The 23,538-nt window shown below is 36.5% G+C and overlaps 2 protein-coding genes across 3 annotated transcripts; one reads left to right on the top strand and one right to left on the bottom strand.

Annotated features, from left to right (window-relative positions):
- Positions 1-753: 753 nt before the first annotated feature.
- Positions 754-4,362, top strand: LOC141615427 (uncharacterized). 2 transcript variants are annotated; one of them, XM_074433791.1, is made up of 3 exons: positions 754-1,001; positions 2,997-3,361; positions 3,788-4,362. In XM_074433791.1, exons 2-3 carry the CDS (start codon positions 3,197-3,199, stop codon positions 4,274-4,276), a joined length of 654 nt encoding a protein of 217 aa, XP_074289892.1. In that variant the 5' UTR covers positions 754-1,001; positions 2,997-3,196; the 3' UTR covers positions 4,277-4,362. The 2 variants fall into 2 exon arrangements, with proteins under 2 accessions (XP_074289892.1, XP_074289893.1); XM_074433792.1 differs by lacking the exon at positions 754-1,001 and adding an exon at positions 2,545-2,658.
- Positions 4,363-9,850: 5,488 nt separating this feature from the next.
- Positions 9,851-23,321, bottom strand: LOC141612530 (agamous-like MADS-box protein FUL-L). The gene is made up of 8 exons (XM_074431347.1): positions 22,921-23,321; positions 11,526-11,598; positions 10,995-11,059; positions 10,686-10,785; positions 10,512-10,553; positions 10,374-10,415; positions 10,178-10,290; positions 9,851-10,077 (listed from the first exon to the last, which is right to left on the bottom strand). The coding sequence occupies exons 1-8, from the start codon at positions 23,106-23,108 to the stop codon at positions 9,975-9,977; spliced, it is 726 nt and encodes a 241-aa protein (XP_074287448.1). The 5' UTR covers positions 23,109-23,321; the 3' UTR covers positions 9,851-9,974.
- Positions 23,322-23,538: the final 217 nt, after the last annotated feature.

The following is a 23,538-nucleotide window of genomic DNA, read 5'->3' as shown; positions in this document are numbered from 1 at the left end:
AATTGTATTCGTTTTAATGATTAATGGTTCATGCCATTTTCATGTAGGAAGAGGTTAGAGGTCAACATTAGCCCGTAACTTGTTTTTAGAACATCTTTTCTTAATCGCACTGTTTTCTTTACATGCATTGTCTGATAAGATGGGAGCTTGCTGAAATTTATGGTCAGAAAACCGAAGTTATGAAAAGTCCACAAGAGCACCTCCGGCTGGTTATATAAAAAAAGAAGAAGCTCGAGACATGGAAAGATGCAGTGCGACATCCTCGTCCACTCCCACTCCTACTCCCACTCCCTCATGCACAGCAAAAGTACCCGTACAATATAGAAGATTGGTGGGGTTAGGTTGCTTTGGGAAGCTATTGGTTTATGTGGTGTCTGCAGATGTTTTTTATATCTAGATATGTTTTTATTATGAATAGTCTATAACGTGTGTTTCATGCGGTATCTCATTCTGCAATATTCCACACCCAATTCTTTGTTAGGGTTGCAAAATTATGGTCTGACAAGAGTCCTCAGGCAAAGGCACTTTTTTTTTTTTTTTTTTTTGTCAAGGCGGAATCAAAGCTTAATCCCTAAGGAATTAGCCAGATTATGAGCTAATGCATTACCAGATCTAGAAATAAAAGAAAAGGAAATACAATGAAAACCCTTACAGCCTGTTTGGGAACGGGCTTTTCATTTACAAATTTGGACTTGGCCCAAATCCGTTGTTTGGGAATTCCTAAATTTCAGAATTTTGATTTGGGCCAAATGCTGAGTATTTGGATGAAAGTCCTATAGGTATAATCCAAATACCATCTAAACACATGTCATTCTCAAATTAAAACCGCGTCTCTCTATTCTCTCAATACCCCGACATTTTCATTTTCTACCTTCAACATTCCATTATAAACTAGGGTTTCAAAGATTGGGGGCTTCTAAATTGTTGGTTCATTGCAACGAAATTGAGGATTTCCAAATTGTTAGGGTTTTGTTCTTCAATCTCCCTGCAAACTAATCGAGGTAATTTTCTATATCTCAATATTTTTAGCAAGAACAAAATCGAGATTGTTAAACACTATGATGATATTGATATTCAATAGTTCAATTAATGATTTAGTAAGAAGTAACAATCGTTTGTTGTTGTTGTTGTTGTTGTATGTTGCTTTGTTTCAATAGTTTAATCAAAATTGTTCCTTTTATGGTTTATGTAATGCACACTAAGTGTTCGATGGTTTGCCTCAGTGAATATGGTTGAGTTTTAATTGTATTTGAACGAAGCATTAAATTTGATTGTCATGAATTGCTCTGCTTTTGGGTAGTTTAATGTAATTTGGACAGATTTTGCTCTGCTTGCTTCATTATTCGAGAACTTTGGGCAACATACTGTTGAACATCCCCTGCAAAATACTGTTTTAGTCTGTTTCTTCCGTTTTTATTTGCACATTTTTTTATCTGAATGCTAGCATATTTTCATGCAAATTTCGTAGATATGATTGAATCAAGGAAACATCTCAGGATAGAAGAGGAAGATGACGACTTTGAATTTCTGCTCCTAGTTGTGAATTTTATTATCGTTGTAGTTGCGAAATCATATCAAAGGCATAAAGTGAGGGAATTAGCTTGGAATGAATATGAACGTACACAAAAAAAGACTATGTGGTTAGATACATTAAGAAATAACACGAAGTGTCAAGAGCAATTACGTTTTGATAGACGTTGTTTTGAAAAGTTATGTAGAGTTCTTAGATCAAAGGGTGGGCTAGTGACGTCTAGAAATGTGACAGATGAAGAAGTCGTTGCATTTTTTCTTCATATTCTTGCTCATAATTTGAAAAATAGAACCATCCAAGCGCTCTTTGCTCGATCTGGTGAAACTAGTCGTCAATTTCATGTCGTTCTTCGAGCAGTGTTAAGGATGGGGAAGCACTACATTAAAGAAACTGATTCTACTAGTGTTATTCATGACCCAAAATGGAAATGGTTCGAGGGTGTGGTTGGGGCACTAGATGGTACTCATATAGATATGACGGTCCCTCTTGAGGATCGGTCTAGGTATCGCAATAGAAGAGGATTCATCAGTACAAATGTGTTAGCTACATGTGATCCATAACTTTGCTTTACCTATGTTCTACCCGGTTGGGAAGGTTCCGCTTCTGATCCTCGCATTCTTAGAGATGCCCTTCAAAGACATCAATATCGTCTAGAAGTACCAAAGAATAAATATTTCCTTGTTGATCTTGGGTATACCAATGGTGAGGATTTTTTGGCTCCGTACAGAGGTACTAGGTACCACTTGAATTTATGGAGAGGGAACAAACCCACAAATTCTAAAGAGCTTTTTAACTTGGTACACTCATCAGCTCGGAACACAATTGAAAGAGCTTTTGGGTGTTTAAAGAAACGTTGGGCTATCTTGAGGACTAGTAGTTTTTTTGATAAAAAAACTCAAGTTCGAATCATAAATGCTTGTTTTATTCTTCACAACTTTTTACATTTTGAAAAAATGGATGAGACGGTTCTTATGGCTGAGGTAGAACAAGATCTACAAAATGCGCCTGTAGAAGAAGGGGAAGAAGATAATTATATTGTTAGTGCTCTACAAACAGAGGAGTGGACTAAATTTAGGGACGACCTTGCAAAAAAAAATGTGGAATAGCTATCAAGCTAGGAGAGCAAGGTAATGTAGAGGACGGTTCTTATGGCTGAACTTGCTCAGATCAAGCTGTAGGTTACTTTGGTAAATTTACATGTATTTATGAGTGTCAATTTAAGTGTAAATTTTGCAACTCACCTTATTTTGGTGGAATTTCAAATTTACATGTATTTGTGCTGAAGAGTACAAACTCACCTGATGGTTTGGTTTGCCTTTTGACATCGATAGTGCTTCAGTTTTGATTTGGTGTGATTTGGACGAAACATAATTTTGTTGTTTTTATTGCACTGGTGCCTTTTTTCCTGAGTTTGTGGCAGGAATAATTTGGTGCTGACTTGTTTGCTAATCCATATTTTTTATAGGAGATGAGTGAAAAACGAAAGCAAGTTTCAGCCTCTACGCAACCCAAGAAAAGAGGCTATATTATTTGGAATACCCAAATGGATACTATTCTAATCTCAGTGTTGTATAATCAACTAGCTCAAGGGAACAAAAGAGAGATGGTGAGTGGAAGCCTCAAGCCTACCAAGTTGTGGTAGATGAACTAAGAAGCAAGTTGGACATGTCTCTTACAACTGAAAATGTGAGGAATCGTGTCAAGATTTGGAAAAAACACTATGGAGTAATAATGGAGATAAGAATGCAAACAAAATTCAAGTGGGATGAGGAGAGGAAAATGGTGGTAATAGCAATTGAAGACATGCCCGAGTGGATGAAGTATACACAGGTACCTCCCTCTTGCTATGCTGCCTTCTAGTATTGAGTCTATCCTTGACTTTTTTTGATCTTATAATATGCATTCAGACAGAACATGGGTTTGAATGTAAAGAGTGCCTTTTTTGGCTAGTTTAGATCCTTAGTTGTTTCCCTGTGATGGTATCAGTTGTACACTTGAACTTATATTTATGCAGTTGTTGGTTATTGGTGAGTCCTATGACAAACATTTGGTTGCCTGGGATGTTTCAAGATATTGGTCCTTTTTTTTACGGACTGCTTTTCTAGCCTCATTCACATGCTATGTTTACTTGTACTTGCTATATCACCCTGTGTAGTGTAAAACCCATAAACTGCTAACTGTTCTGCTTTTCTAGCCTCATTCACATGCTATGTTTACACGTATTCTGTGCTGCAACCTCAACTGTTTTTATTGCAGGCTAACCCAAGTGCTGCCGTTTATTCAAATAAGTCTATTGAGCATTGGGATGACATATGTGCTTTGGTTGGACCGGATCGGGCTGTTGGTGATGGGGTAGAGCATCATGAAGAGGGTGCTACTATGATGGACGAAGAGGCATGCGATGGTGCGAGTTCAAGCATGGATACTACTTCAACTAGCTCCAACAAGAAGAGAAAACGGGATAATTTAGCTGAAGCCATGACTAGTGTTGCACACACACTCAAAAGTTACGTTGAAGCTAGACTCAAAGCCACTCCTCTGACTTTGGGAGGAAAAGAAGTCTATGATGAAGTTTCTAATGTGATTGGCATCCTCCGTCCTGAAGTGTTGAAAGCCGTGAGCATGTTTATAGAGTCTCCGGTAAAGTTTCAAGTGCTCAAGGATCTTCCCGGCGATCAAAAGTTGGATTGGATAATCCCCAATCCATCCTTTGCCTTGATGAGCGTAGTCGAGGTTTGTAGTTGAAATCTAGAAGTAATAGTTGTTAAAACTTGACCATTAGTAGTTTTATATTCAGATTTACTGGTTGTATTTGAAAACTTATGTTCAAGCATTCTTTTTTTATGTTGAAAATGGAAACTTTTTGCCTAAGCCTTAGAATTTAATTTGAGCCTTTAAAAATAAATCTAAGTACAAATTTGGATTTCCAAATTCTGTGTTTCCCAAACAGAAAATTTGGATTTCAAAATCCATAATTTCAAATTCTTCGTTTCCCAAACAAAGAATTTGGATTTATGATTCCTAATTTCACATTCCTAAATTGAAATGAGTGATTCTAAATCAAATTTTGGTTCCCAAACGCTACCTTAGCGGAATCTAAAATTATGGTCTAATACAAACCGAATGCAATCAGAAGCAATCGAAACATGTAGGAGATTCATATGAGAAGCCTTCGAGCAGAGGTTATCCCTTCCATATGAGAAGCCTCCAAAATGGCTTTACCTTCTGCTTGTTCCGGGCTTTGCGCAGAAGAAGTTTCGGAACGCGAGACATAGCTACCACCCTGCCAAAAGCAAACCCAACCCATCCCAATTTTCAGTGATGAAGTCCAAGACGCATCGACAGAAATAGAAGCCTTCGAGCAGAGGATATCCCTTCCATAAAAGGCCACTTTGTTAAGCTAGCCTTTTTTTTATTTTTTATTTTTTATTTTTATGTAAATGGATTGCTAGCAATTTTGATATTGATAGGGTTCGTACCTAGGTCATTCATCAGGCGTTGTGTGGACTCAATGAGTAAGGTCGAGCCAGGCCAACTTGTACAATTGGCCACCTCTTACCATTACTTTACCAACTAAGCTAATAGTTAATATATATGTACTGCTGAATTAGCTAGTTTTGTCAATTTAATTTGGTCCTGTTGTTTTTATGCAGAAAAGTAGTAGTCAGACTCATTAATCATAGATGAAGTGCGAGAGAGCATGCACCCAACTAATCGTACATGGCTGAGGCCTGAGGACTCAACTCTCCCGGACTCGTATATGAGGCAATATTAGACAATGCCAATGTATTGAGCTCATGTAGACATCTCAATCCCGCGAGATTCAGAGTAAAAATAGCTAATATAGGATGTAGGATGCAAAAACCTTTTGTTGTCCCTTGGTTTGGTGGCCTTTATTAAAAAAAAAAACGATTATTTACAGACATACAGTTGGTTAGTGGGTCAATATAACATGTGTGCTATTGATTAGGGTTAATAATGGGTGGTTACCACATTTTTAGTAGTTAGTTTTCAGTATTAGTAAGTTGTAAGTCTATATAAGGGCAACGAGTTTATGTTAGTAACTAGTTTTGAAACCCGTGCACTGCACGGGCGGTAACGGAATGTACAACACGTGTGGTAAAGGAAAATATTATTAAAAGTAAAAAATTTATGTATTTTTTGTTTAGCAATTAACTAAATTTTAGAAAATTTTACTTTCCCTACCCATACACTTTTGATAAGTTTATGTGGTACTTCTTTTTTTCTTTTCCTCAACTTTTTAACTTATGAGAGATGAAATGTGAAAAGTGGATATAAAATTATTGTAGATTAACCTGTTTATTTACGGAATATAAATTTAATCTTACTCATTGTTGTACGCTTTTTTTTAATAATTTTATCCCTCTTATTTGTTATCCTCTTAATTCTCTATCTTTTGTCCCATTTTCTCTCCCACCACCATTGTGTGGACATCTAGTACCCTACCCCATACTGCCTTCATCATCCTCTACGTCTCGTATCTCGAGCATAACCACCATCACGGCCCTCCCATACGTGACTCCTAACCCTTCTCAAAACCCTCATTATTACCCACCCATTGCGACCCCTCCTCTATCACGACCTCCCATTATCAACCCCGCTCATTCATTCGCCTTCCAACGCCAAATCCTACACTTTTTTTTTTATTGTTTATTGTCATGTTAACACTTGCCTTTCAACAGTGTAAATAATTTTGTCATACAACATAGTTAATTTGAGATGATTTTAAATGAGAGATTGAACAATATAATTAAAATGGACATTTTTTGCTATTACCTTATTTATTCATTGCACCTTTCAATGTCATAATGTTTACATTAGTTGTTATATACTTCGTAATATTTTAAAGTCATTCCAACTTATATAAATTGCAAATAATACTTAGTATCTATATTGATTTTTTTTGATATCTATTGCTCATAATCTAATATATATTATGCAATTACTTGAGCAATTTTAGCTAATTTATATTTATTTCAATTCTTTTTCTCTAAAACTCAATATTTGAATAAAGTAATAATGTTTCAAGGTAATAAAATATTGTCTTCCGCTTATTTCGTTAAATGACGCACTTTAATTTAGAGAGAATTAAAATTTATGATTAGTAGCAAACTTACTCGCTATAATAGTTTATGAAATACGATTTTGACAAAGGCTCATTAGCTTGTAATTAAAGATTGATTGTTTTTTTTTAAAAAAAAGAATCTTGATTTAAAACTTAAGTATGTTAATATTACAATTAATAACATGATTATGATTAGTATTAAATGAAATTTTAACTATGTCAATTTCTCATGCTTATGAGACTTGACACTCATATGAATTATCGATTTTAGCTTTAATATAATATATATGATATATGTTAAATAAAATGTTGTAAACAAATTTTACATCATAAATGTTCTTAAAATGTCAATGTTCATATATTAGGTGTGAAATAATGATATGCTTAAATATACAGAATATGAATCTAAATTAACCAAACTCAAATGTAATTGGCCTAAACTCTTTACATGCTAAATATTTCCACTCTTAGGTTTTAATAACTATTTTTTTAGTCGATTAATATCCCTTTTTTAGTTTAGTATTTCCTTTACCAATCATAAACCTTTTTTTCATGTCATTTATTATCATTTCACAACTTTAATTAGCTATTTTTCCATTCTTTTACATAATAATCTCATGCTTGATTACCCTGTAAGTGACTGAATAATATTCTCTTAAGCGAGCATCAAGCTCCTAAGTTGTGAAAATGACTAATTTTTTGTTATACGTTTGTCTCAGTAATACTTTTGAGTTATTACACCTCTATTTAATTTTCTTCTTTTCTCTATAATTTATTTCAAATGGATGAACAATCAATTTTATTCATAAAATTTTAACTACTACCCGTCCACTCGTTTGATCAAATGAGATTGTTTCAAATCATTGTTTTAACACAAAGGGGTAGAACCGTTATTTTACTCAAGTTTTTTAACTCTTTATGAAAATACAAAGTAATAAGACAATAAAAATGGGATGAAAAAGTATCTATCATTATAGTGATATATTGTTTTTTGTAAATACCATAAACGGTTATTTTTAATGTGTGCGCTAAGGATCTGCAATAGTTAGCTAAATAAATTTTGTTTTAGATTGCAGTATAGGTTCCGGATTTGGCGAATTTTTGACAATTGTGTTTTGAACTCTTAATTCTAAATTTTATAGGCATGCTTAATGTATGATATAGACATATAGTTAGTACACTTATTAGTTACCATGGACGTCCTTCAAAAATACCATTTACCCAATTTTCCTTTTATACAAATTATTGTGAGTAAAAAAATCTTTGTTAGTGAGTTACTATTGTCTTTAACAAAATGAGTTGACTTTTTATTCTAATCATTTAACTGGGCAAGCTAAATTAGAATAACACCTTTAGTATGATTTATTTGATTTGTTTCCTAAATTTGTTCCTTAATTATAGCAACTTTAATTAGTTACCACAATTTACTCCTATTATCTCCATATATTTATGGCATATTGTGCATAAGCATAATAGTATGCACCTAAATTCTATCGTGTATTACTGGCTATTGAACTCCACGTCAAAAGTGTAAATGAGGTGCATTCGACACATGGCAGAAGCCATCTGCCGATGACACGTGGCAGATGGTTTCTGCTTTAATATAATATATGATTGAGCAAGTTTACGATTAACTTCTCCCTTTTCTCTCTAAATAATGTTCCCCTTAGAAATTCTACATGGTATCAGAGCTTCTTGAGTCGAGAAGGTAAACACAATTGTTACCTCCACTCAAGTAGCCAGGTTTGATTCGAAAATGGGGCGTTACAAAAAAAAAAAAAAAAAAAATTAAAACAAAAATGGTGAGAAAAGTTTTAATGAGAAATAGAAAATGGTGAAAATTGCACCATTGTGAGATAGAGAGAAGTGCTCTATCGGGTTTGGTAGAGAAAAAAAAAATGGCTCTACCTTGATTTTGGTGAAGAGAAGTGCTTCACTTGTTAATGGTGAGAAGTGCACCATAAATGAAATGATGGAGAGAAGAGCTCCATCGATAATCGGATGTTGGAGAGAAGTGCTCCAAATGAAAGTTGGTGATAATGTGCATCAACAAGAGGGTGACGAGAAGTGCGTCACAAAGTGAAGACAAGGGTTCACAAAGTGAGATGGAGAAAATACTCTATCAAATGAAAGTTGGTGACAGTGTGCATTAACAAAGAGAGTGACGAGAAGTGCGTTACAAAGTGAAGTCAAGGGCTTCACAAAGTGAGATGAAAAAAAAAAAATTATTACTCAATCAATTGAGTAATTGACGTTGGTGATAATAGGCATCAACGGGGTCAGTGACGAAAAAAAAGCGTCACAATGTGAAAGATAAACAAATCAAAAAAGTTGCAGTGTAGTTAAGCAAAGCAGCCTATTGCACATATTGGTGCATTAGCAATGCAGAGGAGCACGAGAACATGGAACATCTTCTATATTTCAAGTATGCAAGTCTAAGAAGGCATGCATTCTTTGGACATAAGCAGCAGTCAAGAGTTGTACAAGTCAATACGCACAAGTCTATCAAAAGGAAATTAATTCCAGCAAGTGTCTTGGGAAAGTTAGAGCAATCGAGAGTTGAGACCGAAAGACAAAAGTCTCAAATGAAATATTACGAGGACAAAGAGGACTCACAAATTTGTTGCAGTAAGGCCGTCACTACAAGATAGCTCAAGCTACGACATCGAAGTTTTAAATGGCTTTTTACAAATTTTGGATCAAAGGGGTGTGTTGGAGTTAGTGCTCCAAAATTTATGTTATTAGTTCCTAGTAAGTTGGAAGTAGTTGGTTAGTGGGTCAATATAACATGTGTGCTATTGATTAGGGTTAATAATGGGTGGTTACCACATTTTTAGTAGTTAGTTTTCAGTATTAGTAAGTTGTAAGCCTATATAAGGGTAACGAGTTTATGTTAGTAATTGAGCAAATTTACGATTAACTTTTCCCTTAGAATTTCTAAGGGGAACATTATAGAAAAGGGAGAAGTTAATCGTAAACTGACTCAATTACTAACATAAACTCGTTGCCCTTATATAGGTTTATAACTTACTAATACTGAAAACTAACTACTAAAAATGTGGTAACCATCCATTATTAACCCTAATCAATAGCACACATGTTATATTGACCCACTAACCAACTACTTCCAACTTACTAGGAACTAATAACATAAATTTTGGAGCACTAACTCCAACACATACATTAGGTATGTAGTGATAATAGAGGTAACTAAGTCAGACTGCTGCTTACAATTTACAAAGAAGCGCTCTTTATCATTGTAGCAGAGAACATGAATTGTATACAGTTGATACTTACTTATAAGCAGCATTTATCAAAGAAGTAGTCATTTTCAAAGGAGTAGTAAACCCCATATTGTTAATCAGAAAAATGGGTGAACATCCATGCTGGCATCCCACTGTTCAAGTCCGGCCTACTTTGTGATCGCCGGTTTGCTTCCATTGCACTGAATTGTCCATCTCTGTCGTCATAGTTGAACAAACTCAACTGTCATTTACAATTACTTGATATATGGTTCATGGGTTGGAAACAAATGACAAGGTGATCTTAGCCAGCCTTACCCAATGGATAGTGATGGATATGGACATGGGTTGGATGGGAATTGCACCAATGCTTCACCAGGGTTCTGCTCTTCTACAACTTCCATTGCATCTCTACTCTCCTTTTCTTTCATCTGTATTATTTAACGACAAGTAAACCTAAGATGTTCAACGGCAGGCTGTGTAGACCAACAATCTTAATTGATGTAATCCGTACCATTTTGGCGAGCATTTTATTCTGTTCCTGAATAGCTTTTTCCTGTCACCAACCAGCAGGTCTAATTTAGTACGTATTCCGTACATGCATGGCTAATGGCTTAGAGAAATGATGCAAAAATGACAGGAAAGGGCCTACTTTTTTCTGGAGCTGAGATATGGATTCAAGCATGAGTTGGTTCTGAAAATGAAATATCAGAAAAAATGATGGGGTTTATTAATAACAGGATTCGCTTAAGTGCATTTATATATATATATATATATATATATATATATATATATATATATCAGTCAGTTTCAAAAACTTATTGACCTTCCTGCTTCGGATTCGCTTAAGTGCAATCTCAAGCTGTTGCTCCAGATGATGGAGTTCCTTCATGCTTAAACAGTTGATCTCTTCCCCACTATAGTTCCTGCACGTTCAAATGTCCCTTCATGCTTAAATATTACGGAGTAGTATACTCTATCAATATTTATTATTGTAACTAATCATTATTATGAATATTTTAATCTGGGTGGTACTCAACTCTGTACCACTCGGTGGCGCCCTATATTGTCCTTAATAATACATTATACTTCTGGCTATCCACGTTAATAGAACTATAGAAGATGTAACTAATACCTCATGTTCCTTTGCAAGATTTCGAGTCTCGCAACGAGCTTTGGATACTCCATATCCCAGCTTTCCTACATACAGATTACAGTGCAACCACCAAAAACTTGTATTCATAATTAATAAATGTTGAATCAAGCATGCAACCAGGTACAAAAGCATCAATTTGTTGTACGCATTATAAGTTGCGTTGTTGAAAGGATGCATATCTCAGAAAGCTAACCATATCTTATTAGTTAGGTCATATACTTATGAATGTTGAAATTTTGAGACAAATATTACACGCATATACCCTTGCCATGGTTTTGTCAGAAAATCACATCGACCAGCTAAAGAATAGTTGGTCTTCGACTTTAAAAAAACTAATCAAATTTACACTGATAATTGCATCAAAAGGATTGTTACTTCATTTTGATTTTTTAACAAAATATCAAAATCAAATAAGAGGATTCCTCGACAGTCGACTCTAACATAGAGACCAACTCCAAGTAAAGCTATATATGTGAGAAAACTAGTTTAGTAGTCCGAACAATAATATACCTGATGAGACTCAGAATCAAGCTGCCTCTCAGCATAACTGTACCTCTCATATCTTTCCATGATTTTATCCATGCTGTTTTCATAAATATATATACCAACTCGATGTTAGTTCAACAAATTTTTGAGCAACACTAATCATGCAACAGTGCGTACGTATCAAATAAATATAAAAATATTATGGCTAGCTATGGAAGAAACTATATTGATAGATGAATGAACCAACTCGATCAAAACCTTAAGGTGATGGTTGAGGTTCAATCAATATTAATATTCTAATACATCCCTTCACTCGAATGCCCATTAGGCTTAAGAGTGGTTAGTGCACAAACTCCCTAAACCATGAGCTAAAATTCCACTTCGTGAGTTATTGAAGGCTGCCATGATTTGAACCCGTGACCGAGGTCACGTGGCTCTGATACCATGTTGAGAAACCATCTCAACCAAAACCAAAACTAGGGACGAAGCTAGGACAAAATTGTCAGATTGCTTAATCCCTTGATCAGGGTTTTGCCTTTCCATTCATTATATAGTAAAGATACAAAACTAATGTAGAGATATACATGCCTATATTTACGAGATACATATCACTAATACTAGGCAAGAACAAAGGAGATAAGGTAACTAAATATTTACAATATTTACGTTGACTAACATGCCCCCGCAGTTGGAGCGGTAGGGGACTGAATGCTCAAACTGGTGCGAAAACGGTTAAACAAATGCCGGGGAAGTCCTTTGGTGAATATATCTGCATATTGAAACTCGGATGGGACATGTCAAAAACGGACTTCACCGAGTCGTACTTTCTCGCGAACAAAGTGAATATCAAGTTCGACGTGTTTGGTTCGCTGATGTTGGACCGGATTTCCGGACAAGTAGACTGCGGAAATGTTGTCGCAAAATACAATAGTGGAGCGTCTAATGGGCACATGAAGCTCAAGCAATAGGTTACGCAACCAGCTAGTTTCGGCGACGGCATTTGCAACACCTCTATATTCGGCCTCAGCACTAGAACGGGACACAGTAGGCTACCGTTTGGAGGACCAAGACACAAGATTGTCACCAAGAAAAACGCAATACCCGAAAGTCGATCGACGAGAATCAGGACAACCACCCCAATCCGCGTCGGAGTAGGCAGTCAATGCATGTGACCGAGTAGGACGTAAGGTTAGGCCGTGAGTGACAGTACCTTGAATGTAGCGTATGATCCGTTTCAAAAATTGCAAATGCGGAGCTTGAGGATCATGCATAAATAAACATACCTGCTGTACGGCATAGGATATATCAGGACGAGTTATAGTCAGGTATTGTAAAGCACCAGCTAGGCTTCGATATAGGGAGGGATCATCGACGGGGGGACCGGAACCAGCACTGAGTTTGGAACCAGGGTCCACTGGCGTGGTGCTGGGCTTGCAGGAACCCATGTTGGCACGGTTAATGATGTCCCTTGCATATTGGCTTTGTGATAGAAACAGACCGTGAGATGTGCGTGTTACAGCGATTCCCAAAAAATGGTGAAGGGAACCAAGGTCTGACATTGCGAACTCCGATGACAGTCGAACAATAATGGACTGAAGTAATTTAGGATCCGAGGCCGTGAGAACGATATCGTCAACGTAAAGCAACAAGTAGGCCGTTTCAGTAGGTGTTTTATAAACGAATAGCGAAGAGTCACAAACACTACTGCGGAATCCTTGAGAAAGAATAAACGTTGCAAAACGGTGGTACCATGCTCGAGGGACTTGCTTAAGGCCATAAAGAGATTTCCGGAGTTTGCACACATAATGGGGAGTAGCCTTATCAACAAATCCCGGTGGTTGGTGCATATAGACGGTTTTTTCCAAATCACCATGTAAAAAAGCGTTTTTGACGTCTAATTGGTGAATGGGCCAGGATTTAGAAACAGCGAGGCTAAGCACTGTTCGAATAGTGGTAGGCTTAACCACGGGACTGAACGTTTCGTCACAATCGACCCCAACCTGTTGAGTCTTACCATTTACGACAAGACGTGCCTTGTAACGCTGGAGGGAGCCATCTGCATGAAACTTATGACGAAAGAGCCACATACAACGAATAATAGAGGCATTAGTAGGTCGAGGAACCAAGTCCCAAGTATGATTTTTCCGTAATGCGCAAAATTCGTCCTTCATAGCATTGTTCCAATTCGGGTCTTCTAAGGCGAGGTGTGGTGATTTCGGGATAGGGGAAATGGCGGAGGTGGCTGTAAGGGCTTTCGGTTTAAAAATTCCATTCATAGCTCGAGTAGTCATGCTATGAGTGGGTGGAGGTGGTGGGGGTGGTGGCGGTGGAGGAGGTGGTGGGGGGAGAGGAGGGAGAGGGTACGGAAGCAGGAGTGGTGGGTGGGTTGTCGTGGGCAGGGCTTGTGTGCTGGACAGGGGTATTGGGTGGGTTGTCGTGGACAGGGGTATTGGGTGGGGTGGGAGTTCGTGACTGGTTAGGGGAGGGTGGGTCAGTGTGTTGTTGCTGGTCGTGGGGTAGGATAGTGTCAGGTGGCGTGGTGAACAGGAGCGGGTTGGGAGTGTCGGGTGTGGGGTCAAGGAAGTTGTATGAGTTAAGGGTGGGTGTTGGCATGTCTGCGAAGGGAAAATGATGCTCATCGAACGTGACATGGCGAGACACTGGAACTTTACCGGTGACGGGGTTGAGGCAGCGGTAGCCACGGTGATTGGGAGGGTAGCCTAAGAAGATGCATTTGATGGAACGGGGAGCTAGCTTGTGGGGTCGGGTAGCTGATAAGTTTGGGTAGCAAGCACAACTGAAGACACGAAGGTTATCATATGAAGGGTGTTTGAGGTAGAGGACGGAAGTGGGAGTTTTGAAACGAAGGGTGGATGTAGGGAGTATATTGTGGAGATGGGTGGCGGCGTGTAAAGCTTCGACCCAATAAGAGGGAGGAACGGACCCGTGATGAAGGAGAACAATGGTGATTTCATTGAGGCGCTTAATCATACGTTCGAATTTGCCGTTTTGTGGGGAGGTATGGGGGCACGAGAATCGAAAAACAAGACCGTTTTTAGTGGCAAATTGAGTGAATAAATTGTTGTCAAATTCTCTACCCATGTCGCATTGGAAGGCTTTGATGTTGGTATTAAATTGCGTTTGAACAAATTTATGGAATTGTAAGAATTTATCGAAAACTTGTGACTTGAATTTAAGTGGGTATATCCAAACAAATTGGGAGTAGTTGTCGATTAATACCATATAGTATTTATAGCCATGTTGACTAACTACCGGGGAGGTCCACAAGTCACTATGCACAATATCAAACGGGGCGAGGGTTTGGGAAGTCGAGTCATAAAAGGGTAAACGTTTATTTTTGCTAATTTGGCAAGAGGAACAAAAAGAAATGTCATGAGTTTTAATACAACTGATAGTTTTTGAGGACCTTAATAAATTCAAAATAGATGATCCGGGATGCCCGAGTCGGGAGTGCCAAACGTCGGTACCGTGAATGAGGAGGGCTTGAGGCGTGGAACTTGACGGGTTGATGGACGGGTTACCGGACACAGGATAGAGCTCGCCATTACTGTCACTCCGTAAAATCATTTTTCCAGTCGGAATATCCTTCACAGAAAAGCCAAACGGGTCAAATTCGACGCTAACATTGTTATCTTTAGTGAATTGTCGAACGGAGATTAGGTTTTTAACAATGTTTGGGGCATGTAGTACATGGCGAAGGTGTAAGGTGCGGTCAGTGGTATTTAAATGGGTTGTGCCGGATCCTAAAACTGGAATACTATGGTCGTTTCCGACATAAATGGAACGAATTTTACTGTATTAAACGGGGCAGAAATCATACCTGGATCCGAATTTAAATGAGACGATGCCCCTGTATCCATGTACCATGGGTCGAAATTTTGTTGCACCGAGAGGGCCTGGAACGCTTGCGCTAAATCAGTAGGCTGAGGTGCTTCATTTTCCATCATATATGCGTGACCCTGAGACCGACTAAACTGTCCTCGCTGGAACCGTGGAGGACGAGATGGGATTGAGGCATGTGGAGCCCACGGTTGAGCCCAGCCTGGGTAAGTGGGATAGGGGCAGGGTGGTGGGGTCCACGGAGGTGGCCAAGGCATAGTAGGCCACGGTGAAGCAGCTTGTTGCATATTAGGAACATTCTGAGTCGGAAAATTAAAAGCATCATTATTATTGTGAGAACCAGATTTAGAATTAGAATTGTTACCATTGTTATTTTGGCGGCGCTGATTTCGTTGATTGGATTGACGAGGAGGACCCAAGGGTGCCTTAGGAGCAAGTTCAGACCATTGCTCGGGGGCTGCCGCAGCAGGAGCAGCAAGGGCAGCAGCAGGTCCTTCTCGACCCGACTTGCGATGAACCTTTATTTCCAACATACTTCGAGCAGTTTCGAAGTTGGGAAGTGTCTGATTAATGTAGGATGCGACGGTGTCGTATTCATTTGGGAGACCTCGGACCAATTGAATAATAAGACGACGGGCGGAGACGGGTGCATCTACATCTTTTAACATACCGGCCAACTCACGAAGGCGTTGACAATAGGCTTCGAGAGAGGGCATGTGTTCGAGACGCAGAGCGTTGAATTCTTGCTCGAGAGCGGCAGCTCGAGCACCCTTATTGTTATTGAAGATGTTTTCAACCCGAACTCAAGCCGCACGGGCCGTGGATTCGTCTTCAAGAACCCGGGGAAGAAGTTCCACACTGAGCGTGCCGTAAATCCATTGTAGCACATGAGCATCGACTTCACACCAAGAGTCGTATGAAGCATCGGTGTCGGCGGGACAGGCGTGCCATCGATGTGAGACAAGACCTTGTATCCGCGAGCGTGAAGCTTAAAGCGACGGACCCATGATGCATAAGTCACTTTCGTGCCGTCGAGAACACGAATTTTGTGCTGAATGTTGGATACGGTGAACACGGGATGGAGGCCGATGGCTTTAGATGATGGTGAGGGAATGTCGTTCACCATTGTGGAGGAGATTTAGCGTGAGGCAGGAGGTCTATGGCGGCTTCGAAAAGCGGCGGGAGCACAGGGCAGGAGGTCGGGATAGATCGAAATACTATCCTAACACTGATACCATGTCAGATTGCTTAATCCCTTGATTAGGGTTTTGCCTTTCCATTCATTATATAGTAGATACAAAACTAATGTAGAGATATACATGCCTATATTTACGAGATACATATCACTAATACTAGGCAAGAATAAAGAAGATAAGGTAACTAAATATTTACAATATTTACGTTGACTAACAAAAATAATGACCGGGGCCGATTTAATTTGTCAATGTTTATCCTTATTTTTTAATAGGTCATGACACCATTATTTAACACGACTGATAAACATTTCTATTTATTGTTTACTTTGTAGAGTATTGAATTAAACAACCACTAAATTATTATAATCATACATTTTTTCTTCTGCCATATTTTATAAAACATTGTAACATAGTTTTATTAATTGATTGAAAATAATTAAAAAAAATAAGTCTTGTATAAGATAATTCTATACAGAGTAATAGTTTAATTAAGGTGAGGCGTCTAATGTCGTGAAATTATTTACTTCGTACTAAACAAGGGGTACTCAGAATGATAAACGGTTCCCTACTCTATAAGAATAATCTTTGACGAAAATGATATTTAAACAAAAAATATAATACTTTAGTAGTTAAGGGACGGAGTATAAATGTATAGTAATTCGGAGTATATGTCAAAGAATAAAAAAAAATCCCAAGTATAATACATTAACATATGAACTATGGGGTATAATAATGAAGGGAAATAAATTAAAATTGAAAAAAAAAGCCTAAGATGGATGCTATCAAGGATAGAACACGTGACCTACTAGGTATCTTCACTAACTATGGACATTTAACCGCTAGGCTAGTTATAGTAGACTAACTATTATTGTTGGGTAGCCTTATCAAATCATATACTATATGTTCCTACAATGATCACCGGGCTATGGCCCATTTAGCCAAGGCCTAACTTTGTCTCTAAACAAAACCTTAAGGTGATGATTGAGGACTTGAGGTCCTATTAATATTAATATCCTAATATATATAACCTCCCAATGTATTGAGTTTTATTAATCGTAGTTGCTCATTCATGGACGCAATTTACTCTTTCATAAACTTTTTGTCATTTGTTTTCCATTACTTACCCTTCCCCCAAAAACAACATAGACAAACCCTCTCTAATTTTCTCCCTCGCAAAATTAATCAAACCCGGCAAATTAATCAATTATGAATGCTAATTCTTAGATTAATCAAGTAATAATTCTAATTTATTAACTTTGTATCAAGTTAGGGAGATTAATTGACAATGAAGATATGGCAGAAAGTAGCCGTATATTTACATGAAGCCAGCTTAGATGTTGTGCAATTGAAAGCAGCAAGTTGGTTAATGCTAATTGAATGCAAATCCAGCAAGTTGATTAATGCTAATTGAAAGCAAATCCACCGTACAATCGAATGATAATTGAGAAGTGACTCAATTGAATAGTCGAGTTGGCTGTTAATTGAAAAACAAACTCACCGTACGCAAACCAACAAACCCGTTAGGGACGGTGGTGTATGGGGGCTATACGTGGTGGTTGGTGGCCAATGGTGGGTGGTTGTTTGAGTGCGTTTTAGAAGATTTATTTATTAATATTGAGATAAATTGGAAATGGGCGTGTAAAAATGACAAGGGTATAAATGGTCATTTATGTTCATGATTAAGTAAATCATGTACATGAATGAGCATCACCCTTATTAATAAAGTTAGAGTTTTCATCATAAGATGTTGGAATAATGTTCATTAATACAATTTTCATGAGAACGATTTATTCTCACATTTATCTCTATATATTCTTTAATACTCTCTCCCATTCAAACCAAAGGTAACCGTTAATTTATCACATTTGCCGAGGCACGTTTTGCAACGTGAATATCTTTAGTTACACATTATTAAAAATTATAAAAATTTGATATTTTTATAGCATTCATGACGATAAATCAAACAAGATCTCACATGACTATATTTTGTGTTATAGATTAAGAATAATATCAAAGATTCCCTACGACCATAAATAGTGCCAAAAAACAAGTGTTATCTTTGATTTGGATGAGAGAGAGTATAAGAGTATATATATGTTAAGTATGGATACGATTTGTACGCAGGGTTTGCACCAAAACCAATGAAGCAAACTAACAACCGCCAAAGTCACACACTAATTACGCAGTTACGAATAATATCAACTCCGATAGGGGGGCGTAGAATTTTCCTTAAACACATGATAAACACATTTATCACAACCTTATCCATGTAACACATGAATTCGACAATTCTGATTATATGAGCATACACTCCGTATTCCTCGGACTGACATAAAAATCCGAATATACTTAAATGACTTTGTAATCAAAATCACTAACTTTAGCTACATCAATGCACGTCTTGTTTTGCTCATATCTTTAGCTACACATTATTAAAAATTATAAAAATTTGATATTCATAATGCACTCGATAAGATAATTTTAAAAAGATCTCATATGACTATCTTTTATGTTATATATTAGAAGTTACAATGAAGATTCTCCTCACTTATGAATAGTGCCCAAAAAGCAAACGTATACAACTCATTGGAACGGACGAGGAAGTATTTAATTATGAATTACTACTGTTCTGTTTTGTAAACTGTTTTAGGACTCCGTCTCATTAAGGCCTAAATAATATATCTTTACTAAAGTATTTCAAGACATTTGTTGGTTTTAAGTTTTAAGTACAGTGACTTATTTAATCTATATCCTTGAATTAATTTTGTACTCTTGGATGTGAAGTTTAAGCTTTCTGCTTGAAGAAATAAAAAGTTTAGTTCATTTACAAACCTTTGAAACAATATACTTTGAATAAGATACAATTTTTGGGATTATTTTTAAGTTTGGAATAATTAAAGGAAGGGTAAAAGAATAAGAGGCTAAGGCATACGGATTCTTATACAGCTATATGATTGGGTATTCTTATGGGAGGCACAGATTGTCGTAGAGTCATGTACATGTACTTAGACTAGGACTTCGCACTGCGTGGTAAGTCGTGTCCTGTTATAGTTTGTTGTTTAGTGAACGAACTTGGAGTTGGTCACCTTTGCGTGACAGTGGGTTCCGAAACTAGTATAGATGCTATGGTATCGAGGAGTATAGCTAAAGTGAAAATCTAGCCCGAACTATATTATTTCCATTATGTTATTGAGCTTTTGTAATGTGTGTTACACGTTTGAAACATATGTTGTTGATATTGACATATATATATATATATATTGTTACATATTGGTTAAATGTTGAAGTTATTTTGACATATTATCTGCTTCTATAATATTTATATATATCATGTGATATGCAAGGGCGTCTTAAAGTAGATGGAGGCCCGGTGCACCACAAAAAAATGAGGCCCTAAATATAAATGTATAAGTGTACTATATGTGGAAGTTTGTATTGAATTTTATTAGTAAAGCTTATAAATTCGGCGGCCAAAACTGGAGGCCCGGTTCCGTCGCCCGTGGTCGCCCGGGGTATTAGACGCCCCTGGTGATATGGCTAGGAGAACGTCGAGTTACTCCCCACTGATTGTGGCTGTTATGTTTATAACATGATAGGTATTAGTTTTGTTGGGGATTTCTGTGTGAGTTAACGAGTAATCGTTATGGATCTTACTCTTTATGCTTTTTTTTTGTTTTTGGAATTTAGACATACCTTTTGAGGATTTTTATTTTAGCCCTTTTTAGAAAAGTGACATTTGTATTTGACTAAGTGGTTTGGAAATTTAACCTTTAGAATTTTATACATTCTCAATTTATCAGAGTTAGAACTTCTTGTCTTTTTGTTATTTGTAACACCCCGGCCCAACCATAGGGTCGGGAGCGGTCACTCACAGTGACTTTCCAGGCTGTATGCATGGCCCACAGATCAACACGGATAGTTTTCAGCGCATTTTGTCTTCACTCATGTGCATCTCGAGAACCTTCCCAGGAGGGGATTCATCTTAAGACTACTTTCAATCCAGAAAAGAAAAAAAAGTGTACTTTGTTGATATTTTTCTTGCATCCAACGAAAACTTCAAAAAATGAAAATGAAGTATCGTGTATGCATATGGCCCAATGATCAGTCTATACATATGACGTGTTGAAATCATTCTAATCAAAAGTGTAAGTCAATGACTATCGCCAATCAATAATTTATCATGTTAGAAAATCCGTTTATACTTGATAGCATAATAAATTTATTAAATCATTTTGTTTTATTAGATCATACTCCATTACTCCGTATTATAAAGTATTACATCATACTCTATATTATAAAGTCAAAGAAGCAAGAAAATAGAAAATCTGATAAGCTGATAAGCTGAGAATTAGAAAAAAGACTAAAGAACTATTAACCTAGCTAACTCATGGTGTCTATCAGTATTAACCTAGCGCTATTAAATTTTTGGCAGAAAAATATGAGTTAAATACTGTAGTTGTAGAATTAAATAATTTAATACTCGTACATAATAATACGTAAAGAATTGCACAGGCTCTTGATTCAAGCAACATAGATTTGTGGAATCTAATCCCGGCCCCTAGGTATATTATAGATATGTATATAGTTTTCTCTCTTATAACTATGGAAATCGGCAGCCATTTTCATAGATTAATTATGATCATGTAATGACCTTAACCCTAAGTTTCACCAAAATGTTACTTCAGGAATAAGCAATATTTATATTATATATATTGTACTAGGTTTCAATTACTGAAAGTGCTCCCCATTGCACCACACGTAGCTCAAGAACTTGGAAACCATTGTCAAAGTGTGCTAATTAAATTATTTAAAATGGTTACCTTATTAGTTTGATCTACAAGACTTAATTAACTAGTGACATAACACTACATAAATACATTTTAAAAAAGTGGTTCTATCATCATTTAAGTTATGTAATTTGCACCATGCTGTTAGAGTTTTAAAATTACCGAGGTGTCTTAAAAGAATTGGAGGCTTTGTGCTCCGAAAAAAATGAGGTCTCAAATATAAATGTATAAGTGTACTCTATTTTAAGGTTTGGATTGAATTCCTTCAATAAAACTTGTAATTTTAAAGACCAAAATCGGAGGGTCGGTTTTCACGCTCATGACTAAACATGGCCTTAGACCGTACATTCTATCAAGTCCCATTATTGGGATTAATTACTGTTGTACTAATTTTAATCAACTATTATGGATTTAATACTGGTAGTATTTGCAGTAATCAAAGGCGTAATTTGGTAGATGAAAACTTGGTTGTTGACTCGTGAATGCTGCTGAGTCAACATTAAACTTTAGTGAAAATTTGAGCTACAACTTTAGGGTGGCCAACCAGGGATGTGTTCTGTCTTCAAATATCAGACAAGAAGATAAATACAGATTAAATAAAGAAAATCATCATATCCATTGGATCAATGTAACAAACAATGATATCACTCAAATGACAATTGAAATAAATAAATATGTATAAATATAAAATCAGAAATTGATAATTGAAATTAGCTAGCTAGCTTTAATTTGTACGGAGTACTACTCAAATGACAATAAAATCATAAATACATACTTTGAAGTGTATGTTAATGGCTATTGTTATTCTTTTTCTTGCTATTACTACTCGTATTATTAATAATAAAATTGATGTCTTGTTTTGAAGAATACCGAATGAATAGAACAAAAATAATAAATGAAATGTAAGCACCTAATATATGAAAGGAAGCTATTGAGTCGGAACAATAAGTTTGAAAAGATTGTAGGAAATCAAGTTAATAATTCAGCTCCCTTAAAACATAAACCCAGTATGAAACCCTATAAATAAATATATAAAATTATAAATATAAAAAAAAAAATAGAGAATAAAAAAGGGGAGGTGTTATTATTTGCCATATTATTAGTACAACATACATGGGATTTTGGGTTTTCATAGCCATCCACCAATGCCACCACCTTGCCCAGCCGTGGTTCTTTACATAATAGCGATGTTTATATTCTTGTAAAATCCGTATGTGTCATGTTATTATTGTTCCTAATATATATATATATATATATCCTTTTTATTATTGTTAAGGAGGGAGAAGACATTGAGAGGATCCATCCCCAAATTGACAAGTATCATGAAAGAGCAATAATCCACAAAAGCAGGAACCAAGATTGATTGAGCTAGTTTGCATAGACAAATTAACTTTATTTATATTATTTATTAAAAGCAAATTAACCCTAAAAATATAAAAATTGAATTAGTAACACAAATTCAAGTAAAATAATAAGAGTAATTAAGATGTATTAGTTGAGAGTTGAGTATATATATATATTAGAGTATATATGTAATTTGGGTAGGTAGGTTGGTTTAGATCGAATGGGTGATACCTGGAATGATGAGAGGCATACTCAAAGAGCTTGCCTTTAGTAGAGAAAACAATCAAAGCAAGGTGAGCATCACAAAGCACAGAGATCTCATGCGCCTTCTTTAATAACCCGCTTCGTCTTTTCGAGAATGTTACTTGCCTGCTTATCTTGTTCTCAATCCTCTTCAGCTCCACTTTCCCCCTCCCCATTCTTTCTTTCTTTCTTTCTACTTTTAATTTCTGCCTTTATTTTCAACTACTCTAGTACTTCTATTATGTAGTAGTAGTAGTAATATATATATAATTAAAAAGGAAAGGAGAGGCACGCAATGCCAATGATGGAATATGGGCGAGTTTCTATTTCTGATGAGAGGGGAATAATGAAGAATGAGCCCAGTCTAGGGAACATTTTCATTTGTGGATATAAATTAAATTATTATTCTTTCCCTTTCTTTCTTTATAATCCTACTAATGAACTCTTCTTCTTATTAACCAAAAAAAGAAAATGAGTTGGCGACACCGGGTGCTACTCAATTTGAGTAACACCCGGGGTATAATGGTAAATTGCTCAAGTATTTGCAAATTTAAAAAGTGAAATGATAAAGGGTAATTAAGTCAAAATTCAAATATTACAATTAAT

Source organism: Silene latifolia, chromosome 11 (assembly GCF_048544455.1).
Source record: "Silene latifolia isolate original U9 population chromosome 11, ASM4854445v1, whole genome shotgun sequence".
NCBI lineage: Eukaryota > Viridiplantae > Streptophyta > Magnoliopsida > Caryophyllales > Caryophyllaceae > Silene > Silene latifolia.
The sequence above is the reverse complement of the archived record's forward strand: the minus strand, read 5'-3'. Positions and strand labels throughout refer to the sequence as shown.